Source organism: Rhinolophus sinicus, chromosome 17, assembly GCF_057876585.1.
Source record: "Rhinolophus sinicus isolate RSI-liver-muscle chromosome 17, RSI-T2T, whole genome shotgun sequence".
NCBI classification, from domain to species: domain Eukaryota; kingdom Metazoa; phylum Chordata; class Mammalia; order Chiroptera; family Rhinolophidae; genus Rhinolophus; species Rhinolophus sinicus.
This window is the reverse complement of record NC_142517.1, coordinates 58,618,663-58,630,722: the sequence shown is the minus strand read 5'-3', so window position 1 is coordinate 58,630,722 and position 12,060 is coordinate 58,618,663. Positions and strand designations below refer to the sequence as shown.

Genomic DNA, 12,060 nt, shown 5'->3' with positions numbered 1-12,060 from the left:
GCTGAATCGAACAGTCTAGAAAGCACATATTATACTTCAATACTCAGATCTTATAGTTTTCATCCCCCATCTTTATTTCCAAATTTAGACAGTATATTCTTTTATTTCTTGCTACAGTAAACTCCAAAGCTGCCAAGTTAAAGATGAATCTTAAAAACACACTAAACTAAGGTGCTTTTTCAAATTAAAAGATATGGTTTATATAATTTTTGTCATCCTTGTCTTACAACTTACTTATTCTTCTTTAGTCTAATTTACCTACAAAAGTTTTCATAAGCCTATTTCTCTGCTGTTCTCAGTATGTACAATATACATTTCTATACATTCGTCTGCCTAACCAGATTATTACCTTGTCTTCTTTTTTTTATTACATCTATTATACCTAAAATATTTGGTTCACAAAGGTAAGTAAGTGTATCTTAAAACTATAAATTTTCTTTAAATCTGATTAAATGTCCTATTTTCTACCATCTTCTCTATGCACTCAGATTGGTATCAGGTTTTTTTTGCATGGATTGGGTATTACTTTCTCCTTTGTTCAAAATAGGAACAGTATGTCTAGAAATTAAGAAAGAGTAAAAGGCATATCTAGACAGTAAGAATGTGGCAGTTACATAGGTATCCAGAAAAGAAAAACAATTGGGAGTCTTTTATCTAACAATAGATTGATTGGTTTCCATTATAAGGCAGCAGTTCTTTTTGCTAATTTTCCTCCTTTTGGCCTTCTGCAACAAACATCAACTTTTTAATCTGGTTCACTCCTTAGAGAGAACCAACTGTGCAACATTCCTGAGAGGAGTACAGAATTACAAGAACTGACCCTATACCTGAAATTACAATCTCTGAACAAGTCTTCACATCTTTTGGTAGCTTCATGAAAATCCTAAAGACAACAATAAAGTCAAACAAAACTAAAGAAATGTGAACTTACCACCAAACAAAGGTTCTGGTTCCACCAATATTTCCTGCTTTTGAGGAATTGGGGCACGAACTTCTTCTCTATTAAAAAACAAAAAAAGTGGGAAAATATCAAAGTGAAAACTGTTTTTTGCTACCTGTTCTCTCTGTAACTATTGTTAATTCCATTCAAATTAACAAATAAAATGAACACCAGGCTTAGTGACTTTTTTTTTTCTTTTCCAGACTTAGTGACTTTTAGGAACCATAGTGATAAATGATTGTTAGATAGTTTCCATATAGAGATCAACTGAAATAAAGTACCTGGCACAGATAGCTCACATGATTTATAAAGAAAGAGAACAAACAAAAATAACAAGCATTTCCCCTTTCCTCTCAAGTTGCCTACCCTAAATTCTTTCAGAAAAAAAAAGGGAATTAAAAAAAAAATTGGCAGAAAAATTAACTGAAAAACTACAGGCTTTATAAAAGCAATATGACATTACTACTACATCAAATAATAATTAAATCATACAGATATATTAAAATAAGCTTAAACAAACATACAATGAATTTTATGCTCGTTATGAAGATGGCTAACATAGGTATTACCCTGTATTAATTATTAAATAGAGCCTAAAATACATGCAACAGAAAAAGTAATTACTCATCTTTTAAAAGCCTATAACTCTTCAAAGTTTACCACTAAAGGGTTTACTAATAACCCATCTCTTCTATTAAAAATAAATATTTAGATATACTGTAAAAATGGTGTATGTTCCTTTAAATATCAGTTTATTGGGGTCGGCCCGGTGGCTCAGGCAGTTAGAGCTCCGTGCTCCTAACTCCGAAGGCTGCCGGTTCGATTCCCACATGGGCCAGTGGGCTCTCAACCACAAGATTGCCAGTTCAACTCCTTGAGTCCCACAAGGGATGGTGGGCTGTGCCCCTGCAACTAGAAATGGCAACTGGACCTGGAGCTGAGCTGTGCCCTCCACAACTAAGATTGAAAGGACAACTTGACTTGGAAAAAAAAAAAGTCCTGTTCCCCTTCCCCAATGAAATCTTAAAACAAAACAAAACAAAACAAATCAGTTTATTTTATAGTTTTAACTCAAATGTTAAATTCTGCTGATTAATGTTCACAATAGGAAATTCCAAATTTATCTTCCTGCTTATAATAAATGTTAATTTAAGTTAGGCCTAATGTTTTCCATCCAGGTGTTTCTAATCATAACAACTGAGCTTAAGGCCCTGTTTTTGATATCTAGGAGTTGGAACTCTAAAACATACTTCATGAAATAAAGTACAAATACTCATTCATCAAGAACTAACATCCTGTAATCAAAGAACGGCTAGTTAAAGAAATATACAATAAGCCAAATGATTGAAAGATAAAGGGTAACTGAAAATTATTAATACATTAAATACTCTTTCCTACTGGATATCAGTTATTGCTTACACACAGAATTTCAATATTCTGAAGGAATAGATAATGCATCTGTAAGAGGAAGCTCTAGTAATACTTTTTCATCAAAGGGAAAATAGGTTATTACCTTAAGAAAACTAAGAATTTAAAGATGTCTTTTACCTAAATAAATCTTTCCATTATTGTTATACCTCACTTTACAGTATACATTAATATATACATATATACATTTAAGTATATACATAAAATTATCTCAATCAGTAGTAGTAATAGGAGAAAACTTTGTAAAATATTAATAATGATCTCTAAAGTTCATGATTCATGTGGAAACAATATTACTCTAGAATCTGGAACTAGATCAACAAAAGAGGCATGTCCTGAATGTTATTTGGCTTTTTAAATCTAAGTCTAATTTAGTAAAAATAAAATCCATGCCTTGCCTATTCGTATTTAAGGGGATCTCATGTTATAACCACTAGAAAGGGCTACGAGTATTAAAGTCTTATTTAAGGATCTTCTTAATTTTGTTTCAAAAATCAATGGTTTTCCTTTGAGTAGTGTTCATTTCTAATATTTTCCAAAGACTATTGGAATTTTGCCCAAAAGGTATTTATTTCAAACTCTCATTGGTATCAAATGTAAAAGGCAAAAAACCCAAATCTGTTCACCATTTATTACTATTCTCTCTATATAGTACAGTTCCATATGCTGAAAGTGCTTCTAATGATCAACTACATGCAACTATTTAAGGTATAAAGGACTAGAAATCTTTTTAAAAATTTTTTATGACAACTGAAAACTTTCCTGGGGCAATGTAGGAAAATCTAGAATTGGGAAATGAGTTTTATTGGGCATTAATTCCGTATCTCCTACTTAACTGCTGTGTAGCTTGGGAAAATGGCTATGTCTCTACTTCCTCATCTGTAAAATGTGGATAATGCCATCACACAGGGTTCTTCTGAGGATTAAATAGGCAAGACAAAGCTTTACAGAATTAAAGCATGTAAGAATAAACATTTCTACTTGACTTTTTCAGATGCTTTCAACTTACAATTTTTTCAAAAACAAAGAATTAACCTGATAAAAATGCAACTACTCAATTTGGGCAGGAAGTAACAATAAATAATAAATTCATACTCTGTGTGTGGTCTAACAGTGGAGACACTTGCTGAACTGGTACTGGGCTCTTCAGCGATTCCTCCACCGTCCAAAAACATTGTGACTGCCATCTCCAGATTATTGTTGCAGGCTTCAAGCATATGTTTCCCTACACTTTCACTTGCACCTGAAAAAGCAAAAGACAGGAGAAAAGTTTTAAGGACACCTTTTTACATTCAGTTCTTATTAGTATACAGAATTGCCAAATTAATAGTACCTTTTCCCTTTAAGAATGAATGACTTTTTCTTCAAACTAAAAAAAAAAAAAAAAAAAAATGACTTTTTAAAAAAAAATTGTTTACTTCTATATTGGCTGATTAGTGAAATATACAGAGCTAGAAAAGAAAATAGCATTAAAATAGTAGTCTTCCTTCATAATAAAACAAAAACTAAATAAAGCATTTATTTGCCATTTCTTTAAATGGATCAAGTATATATTTGTTAATAAACTGAAGAGAAAAAAAAAGAAAAATGAAAGACTACTGTTCTAGAAAGTTGGAAATACTTTGTTAGAAAGAATGTATTTCCGTTAGCATTTCTGTTTCTATTAAAAAGAAAGCATTTTTCATAACAGTGGGAGAGAAGTGAGAACATTTTGTCAAAGATACAACTAAGTCAAAACCTGGTAAGAAATGTCAGTCTTCATCATTTAAAAGTGCCCTATCACACACTTAAACTCATTTTCTAAAGCCAGCATAGTCTGTTAGATACAATGTAAAGTGGTAAAGCCCTTTAGGAAAATAATTTTACATGTATCAAGAAACATAAAAATACTCGTTTCTTTTTTGACCTAGTAATATGGGTGGGCTTCTAGTCAAAAGAAAACGTATTATTTATTCTACATAAAATAATACATGCATAAACATGAGCATATGCATATCTAGTATAACTTCAGTTAATATAAAAAATTAGAAACAACATAAATGTCCAATAATAGAGACTGAATTCTATAATCTATCTGATGAAACATTTTGTGGCCATTAAAAAGCATCTCAGATGGGAGGCGGTTGGGAGGGCTGGTGAGACAGGTAAAGGGATTAGGAAGTACAAATTGGTAGTTACAATACAGAACGTGAGGTACAGTACGGAGAATATAGTCAATAATGTTGTAAAGACTGTATGTATATGGTGTCAGATGGGTGCTAGATTTAACGGATCACTTCATAAATTATATAAATGCCTAACCACTGTGCTGTACACCTGAAACTAATATAAAATAATACTGAATATCAACTATAATTTTTAAAAATTTAAAAAATTTAAAAATATATATGTATTCACATTCATGGGATATGAGATGCAGCATGGGCAATATGCAATGGTGCTGTGGTGGCTGTGTGCAGTGTCAGATGGGTGGTGGACTTGTGGGGGTTGTCACTTTGGGAAAGGTGTAAATGTCTAGTCATTGTATTGTATACCTGAAACTAATAAAACTAAAATAAAAAGCATCTCAGGCTTTCCATTTGGGATGATGACTTTCCTTCTATCTGAATGAAGTCCCTTATAATCTACTTCAGTGAGGTCTGTTGGTTGAGTGTGGGGGGTGGGTGTGTGTGTATCCGAAAATGTCTTTATTTTGCTGTCATTCCTAAAAGATAGTTTTATTAGATATTCTATTTTAAGGCTGACAGCTAAGGTCTCTCAGTACATTGAAGACAGCATTCCAATGTCCTCTGGCTTCTGTTGCTGTTAGGAAATCAGATGCCAAAGAAAAATATTTGTATACCAATCTGTTGTTGTTTCTCTCTAGTCCCTTTTAAGATCTTCTCTGTCTTTGGTCTTCTGCAGTTTCACTTTCATTTGTCAGGGATGATTTTATTTCTTCTCCTTGGGATTCACTGGACTTCCACCATAAATAAGAACTGTTATCTTTTATCAGTTCTGAAAAATTCTCAGCCATTACTATTTAACAATTACCTTACTCCTCCAGTCACGCTTATTTACGTCTGGAACTCCAATTAGAACTCTTCACCTCTTTTTTATCTGTTCATTGAGCTTTTACTTTCAGTTAATGTTTTTTAACTTAGAAGTTCTGTTTTTGGTTTTTCCTAATCTGCTTGGTCATGTTTCAGAGATCCTTATTTCATGATCATATTTCAATATTAATCAAACTTACTGGAGTTACTAAGACAAAATATAAACTTTCTGCAGTCTGTATGGGTCATTGTCTTGGTCCTGCTGGCTCTTGCTTACTGTGCCATGGTTTTTGTGTCTTTTGCGATTATTTGACTTAAGATCTTGTGTGCCTTGGAATTTTAATCTGTAGATTTTTGAAGCCTGGGTTGAAGGTACATTCCTCACAAGCGGACATGATCATTTGACAGATTTTGTAAGGCACCTGTGGGCACTACCAAACAGGGACTACCAAACAAGATACATTCCTGACTTGAAGTTTTATAAGACCACATGGGAAGTCTGACCCTGTAAGGACCCTTGTTATAAATTCGCAGTGAAGCTATCTCCCGCTACTCCCCATCGACCCAGGTTGAAACAATAAAGCTCAACTTCATAAAGGGGCAGGGGTCTTCTTTCAGACTCCTCTCCTTAGGAAGGCCACATTTTTAGTCTCTGAGTATTCCTTACTTTCTTGCCATCTCAATGATACATTCTCAAAGATTTTTTTAAATACACATTTTATTCAGGAATTTTTTTCTCAACGGGAGGGTTATCCATCTCTCTCTAGTTTAGCCCTACTACTGCCAGAAATGGAAGCGCTGACTCTACTCTTAGTATCTCTCATGTGTTTTCTCTACTCCTATCTCTAAGGCTTTAAAGCAAGCCCTTTATACTTCTTACAATAGGCCCCTAACTGATCATCAGCCTATATTCCACCTGGCTGCTGAGGTTATGTTCCAAAATACAAGGCTCATTATATCACACCCCAGTTTAAAATTCTTTAATGACTCTGACACCTACAAAGTCCTTATGATCTGGAAAGTCCTTTGTGATCAGGCCTCAGCCTATCTCTCCGGCTTTGCCTCTCCTCTTCTCCGTCCTACACAATTCAATTGTACTGAATTACACACTTCCAATATCCCTCCTCCCCATTCCTCTCTCTCTTCATCCAGCTCAGGCATGCTCAAGAATCACCCTACATGTTACTCTATCAATTTGTGTGTTAAACAGTCTCTACAGTACCTCCCCACGCCCATCCCTCTGACACTCTATAATATACATGAATATACTGAGTGGTAAATGTTGGTTTACTTTCTGGTTCCTCTAAAAGAGAAGCTTCTTGAATGCAAGGATTGGTTATTGTCTTGGTATCCCCAACACCTAGCATGTTTGCTTGCATGTGATCAATGTCTGATAAACTGCTCACCAGTTATTACACCAGGGAACAAAGGGCCAGGCTTCAGCCAAAACAATTCATTTACATCCTTTGAATTTTACACGGTGTGCATATACTTATGTTTTAAATTTTATTTATAAAGCAATATGGTTACACTGGAAATTACAAACAGCAAATGGGGTACTTAGGATAAATGGACTTAAGATAAAATTTCTAGTGAGAGCATCATCTACAACTTTTAAAAGTGCTACATCTCAGACAATGGAAAGTGAAAATCAAATGCTCCAAAAAACTGTCAGATGACATTAGCCATGGCTTTGTCAGATAGCTGGTACATATACCTATGATGCTACTGAAAAAAACTGAACAAACTTCTTTCATGAAACACAAATGGAAAAAAGCATTATTGTACAGTATTATTTAATATTAAATCAGTAAAAAACATATTACAAAAAAAGTATCGGATCATTTCACTTAAATCTCTGGAAACTTACATATTTATGTTAGCCAAAAATCTTTTTGGGGAATTAGACAAATATAGAATTGTCTTTTATTTGGGGTTTGCCTTTTATCTGGGTATATATGGTAATTTAAGTTACGTAGGACAGGAATGATTTTTCTTTTAAAAAGGCTTCATATGTTATTAAAATTTGAGAAACTTTCTCCAACTTTTCTCTCTCCTTCAACTATAAACATCCCATCAGTCAACCAACAAATCCTACAGCTTCCATCTAATCAATCCTATCCACCTGTCCTCTACGTCCATTGCGATAGTCTTACATGAGCTGTCACATCTCTCCATTCTTGGTATGTCTCCTTTGATGTATCTTCTACACTGGAAAATAATGCAAATTTGATTGTCTCCCCTGTTCAATAGTTCTGCATTGATGACTGCAAAAGTTTTCCTCTCTCTTGAGCTGCATACAAGATTCGGCCATTATTTACCACTCCTGTTTTGTATCCCTTTGCTCTCATCTCACCTCCGTCTTAGTCCCTTCAGCCACACAGGTCTATGGTAAGCTAGGCAGATCAGTTGGTGGTACTTTATAATGCCATGCTTTTGCATGATATGGAAGTGGTATCAGTCAAATCAGTCCCCTTGTTTTTCTTCCTGACACACCAAATACCCACCTTTCTGTTAAGTTTTGGACCTTACCCTTCCCCTCCTCACCCTGATGTAGATACAAGAACAGATATACTCATGTCTTTTTCCATGATGGTCTTAATCTCTATCATTGTCTCTGCTACTTTATCTATCTTGCAAACTTTAAAAACTCACTGAACTGGACCAGTTCTAAGTTCTTGATCAACCTGAACCAAAAGTTTTCAAGTTCCGTAAATGTACAAATTTACATTCTCAACTAGAAAACATGCTTTAAAAAATTATAATCTCAAAAATGAATGCAACTTTTGAGGGTGTAAAAATAAAGGGAAACCTCACTAAAATGGAATTGGGAGGCTAGAATGCGGAGCCCTCACAGTACTACTACTTGTCAATGACAGAAGAATTGTCAATGACAAACCCCAACGAAGAAATCTTCAACAAAAAAGAATGGATTATAGGCCCCAACAGAAAATTGCATCTCCTACAAAAAAATCGATTACCACAGCAACTCTGGTAATGAGAAACCATCATTTCCTTGAACTGTCATCTCCCTGAACCATTTACTGCTTTTCTCCAATGGACTTTCATTCAAAACAACCCCTCCCAACTTCCTTTTTCTCCATGAAATAACTTTCCTCTCCTTTGTTTGTTGGACTTGCCTATTTTGCTATAGCTTGCTTGTCCCAAAATGCAAGTCTTTGCTATTCTCGAATAAACCCATTTTTGCTGGGAAAATAACTTTTATTTTTAAGGACAACAAAAGGAGGAATTCACATATCCCAATAATCAACTTTATGTTAGGTAATTAAATGCAAACTCTTTGGGCAAAAACAGCACACAAATTTGATGAAGAATTTCAAGACTCAGGCACTGCCATATTATTTCTCATAAAACCTGAGGCTTTGTTTCAGTGCTTTCCTAATATTTTTACACCGTGTCTAGTTATAATGTGTTGACTATACTTATTAAATGCTAGCCTAAAAGTTCAGAGTCTATTGTACTCCACTGTTTTAATTTACTTATCTACAACAGCAGCTTCTGAAAGCTAAAAGGCTCCTATAGGTAGACGACTCTGGCAGCTTGGTCCAGCAGAGAGATGCATGAACTGTTACATTTGCCTCCGAACAAACCCTAAAACTAGCTTCTCAATGCATCTACTGATTTTTCCTTTCAGAGAATGAACTGGCTGAGCTCATACCACTTTGGCTCTCGTCCCTCTAGATGCTCACATTGCACTAAAGCACCACAAAGAGCGCAAAGAGCAGGCTGATGGGGAGCAAAACTCCCTTCTGCCCTAATAGCAACCAATGCTGGCTGCTTTCACTTCTTTTGATTTGTCCATAAGGAAATTCAACATAAAAATGATCACTGCATACAAATAGTTATTGTCTTCCCTTCCAATACCCTACAATTATCAGAACTCCAACGTCACTGGCATGAGAACCATTTAGAGAATTTGTGTGTTCTGAAGTAAAATAAAAGATGCTATGAAAACCAGGAGCTTGTTAAGCCACTCCTCAGGTAAGCTGGCCTGTCAACAATATGGTCTGCCTGTCCCAAAAGCCTTTTCCTAACTACCTAAATTTTTTTCACTTTATTATGCTGCCTAACATGCTACCACTTAAGAGACTGAATTAAAAAAAACAAAAAACCCTTTTTAAAACTATAAACTTATTGACGAGTTAAGGATGTATCAATTATTTCACACTGTGAATTAATTCAATAATATTGCTTCCCCCTAAAACCCAATAACAATAAACTGAGGGTTGATATAAGAGATTATGGGAGTTAGTTCAGAAAAAAGGGGATATAAGTAGCCTTAGCATCCCAAGAGCCTTTTGGGAGAGAGGTAAGAAAGGCCTACATGAAGTGCCACATGGCGGGCAGGGACAGGTATACTTTGAGCACCAAAGACATGGGTACCCTGGGGATAGACACCAAACCACTGGAATGAAGGTATCAACATTTTTCCTCTCATTAATGAAGAGGATTTTTCCTACACTCATTAATGAAGATAAAACATTCTTCATATTCCCTTCCGTTCCCAAGCTAGGGAGTATAGGATAGACATCAAGAGCCTGGATAGTACTCAGATAATCCTGAGTTTGAATCCTAGTTTTATCATTCACTAGTTGGGTGACTTTGAGCTAGTTAATAATTTCTCTAGCCCTTAGTTTCCTCAGTTATAAAATGGGGATATTAATTTCATGAAGTGCTTGTGTGGATTAACAAAATTCACATTAAATAACTTGGCACAAGTCCTTACTGGCAAGTAGTTGGCTATTAAGAAGACTGTCTCCAGTTATATGGTACTCAAGCTATAATCAATAACAAATGAAAAATACTGGGAGATTTTTATACAGCTTATGGAGATCCACGTGTCGTCAGATAGTAAACAGGCAGAGTAAGACATCAGTTTTCTTTCCCTCACTCACTGATGCTCTGAACATGTGTTTCACTCATGTTAAACACTCATGGAAAAAAAGGAGTACAATGAAGAAAGCAAAAAAATATTACTCTAGAAAAAAAGGTGAATGCTATGAATAAACAAACAAAATACATGAAAGGGATCTGCTCCAAAATTTGTAACAACTAAACAGCATTCCAGTGTGACTGAGGAAAAGCCTCATGAGCTGATACACGGAGGCAGTAGAAAACCTAATAAAAATACAGGTAAGCATTCCAAAATTTTCAAGGTCTATAGGTCTACTGAACTACAACTTAAAATAGAATTTATTAAAAGGGATTATACAGGGAATGACTTTAAGACACAAAAATAAAGCTACAATAAATAACTGTGATATTTTGGGGAGCAGAGGGTGTCAACACTGGAAGCCCAGAATTACCATCCTATCTATTACAATCCGCACTTAACCACTTAATGCTAGAATCTAAGCTGTAGGCAGCGTATCCCGGAGATGGAACTATCATATCTCTGCTGACAATTACACAGGATAACTTTCATCATTGGAGCTTGTCAGCATAGTGACTTGTAAGAGCTTTCAATAAAAGGGGGGGAAAAGGGAGCTCTACCTATAGATTTTTTAAAAAGGAAGCTCATGCTAAATCCTGGCAAGATTAAACAAGGTAGTTTTAAAAAGGGGCCCAATAAGCAAAAGTACACCGTTTACTTTCTTAAATAAAGCCAAATTATCTGAATCATCTGTGCTTGTAAAATCAGTCATTCTTAGTTTACTTAGTGTAACATTTTAGAAACAGAAGATAAGTGAAAGATAATTAAAGATTCCAGTGGCTCTTAGGGTTGGGAAGTAGTAGAGACATTCAGTAATGTGCGAGACCATTTTTGGTGTTTCATGACTTGAGGGGAGGGGGCACTACTGACATTCAGTGGAGAAAAGCTAGGGGTGCTGTAGTAGGTCGAAAAATCCTCCCTCCCCCAAAGACTGCTCACACCTTCATTATAGACTTCCGGCCTCCAGAACTGTGAGAGAATAAATATGTGTTAAGCCATGCAGTTTGAGGTAATTTGTTAAAGCAGCCACAGGAAACTAATACAAGTGCTAAATCTTCTGCAATGGATGGAACAGTCGTACACAACAAACTGTCCTAGCCAAAATGCCAATAACATTCCCACTGAGCTTAACAGGAATATGAGGGAGTGAAGGTTAACTGAGACGACAGAAAAGTAAGGAGGGCTAAACGATACAGGGAGAAGGAAGAGTGATGGTTACAGGTTTCACCTATATACTAAGAGGTAATAACAATTTTTGATGGGTCTGCTGAACAAATTTAAACTTCTATCTTATTATATTCAGAATAAAGAACATACCTTTTTATAGACAGGGCTAATAAAACAAGTTTGCAGATTTAAACTATCTGTAACCTTGTTTAAATGGGTTTATTTTGAGGTGCCAATATTTGTGGTAGAAGGCCTGCTTAGTCTAACTCAGTGTTCTTAGTTTGTTCAGACCACTATAATAAAAATACCATAGGCTGGGTGGTTTAAACAAAACAAACATTTATTTTTCACAGTCCTGGAGACTGGGAAGTCCAAGATAAAGACTCCAGATTTGGTGTATGGTACAGACCTGCTTTCTGCTTCAGACAGCCATTTTTTTCACTGTGTCCTCACAGGGCATAAGGGACAAGAGAATTCTCTGGGGTCTCTTTTTTAACAACATTAATCCCATTCCTGAGGGCTCTACCCTCATGACCTAA

The 12,060-nt window shown here is 35.3% G+C and overlaps 1 protein-coding gene across 2 annotated transcripts in view; it reads right to left on the bottom strand.

Moving 5' to 3' along the window:
• UBXN7 (UBX domain protein 7) overlaps positions 1 to 12,060 on the bottom strand; it is a 57,224-nt gene that overhangs the window by 37,747 nt on the left and 7,417 nt on the right. For both annotated transcript variants that reach the window (XM_074330086.2, XM_019723668.3), the window contains exons 2-3: positions 3,464 to 3,611; positions 932 to 999 (exon numbers count right to left, since the gene is read on the bottom strand). In XM_074330086.2, the coding sequence (XP_074186187.1) occupies positions 932 to 999; positions 3,464 to 3,611 (216 nt within the window). The remainder of the gene's footprint in view (positions 1 to 931; positions 1,000 to 3,463; positions 3,612 to 12,060) is intronic.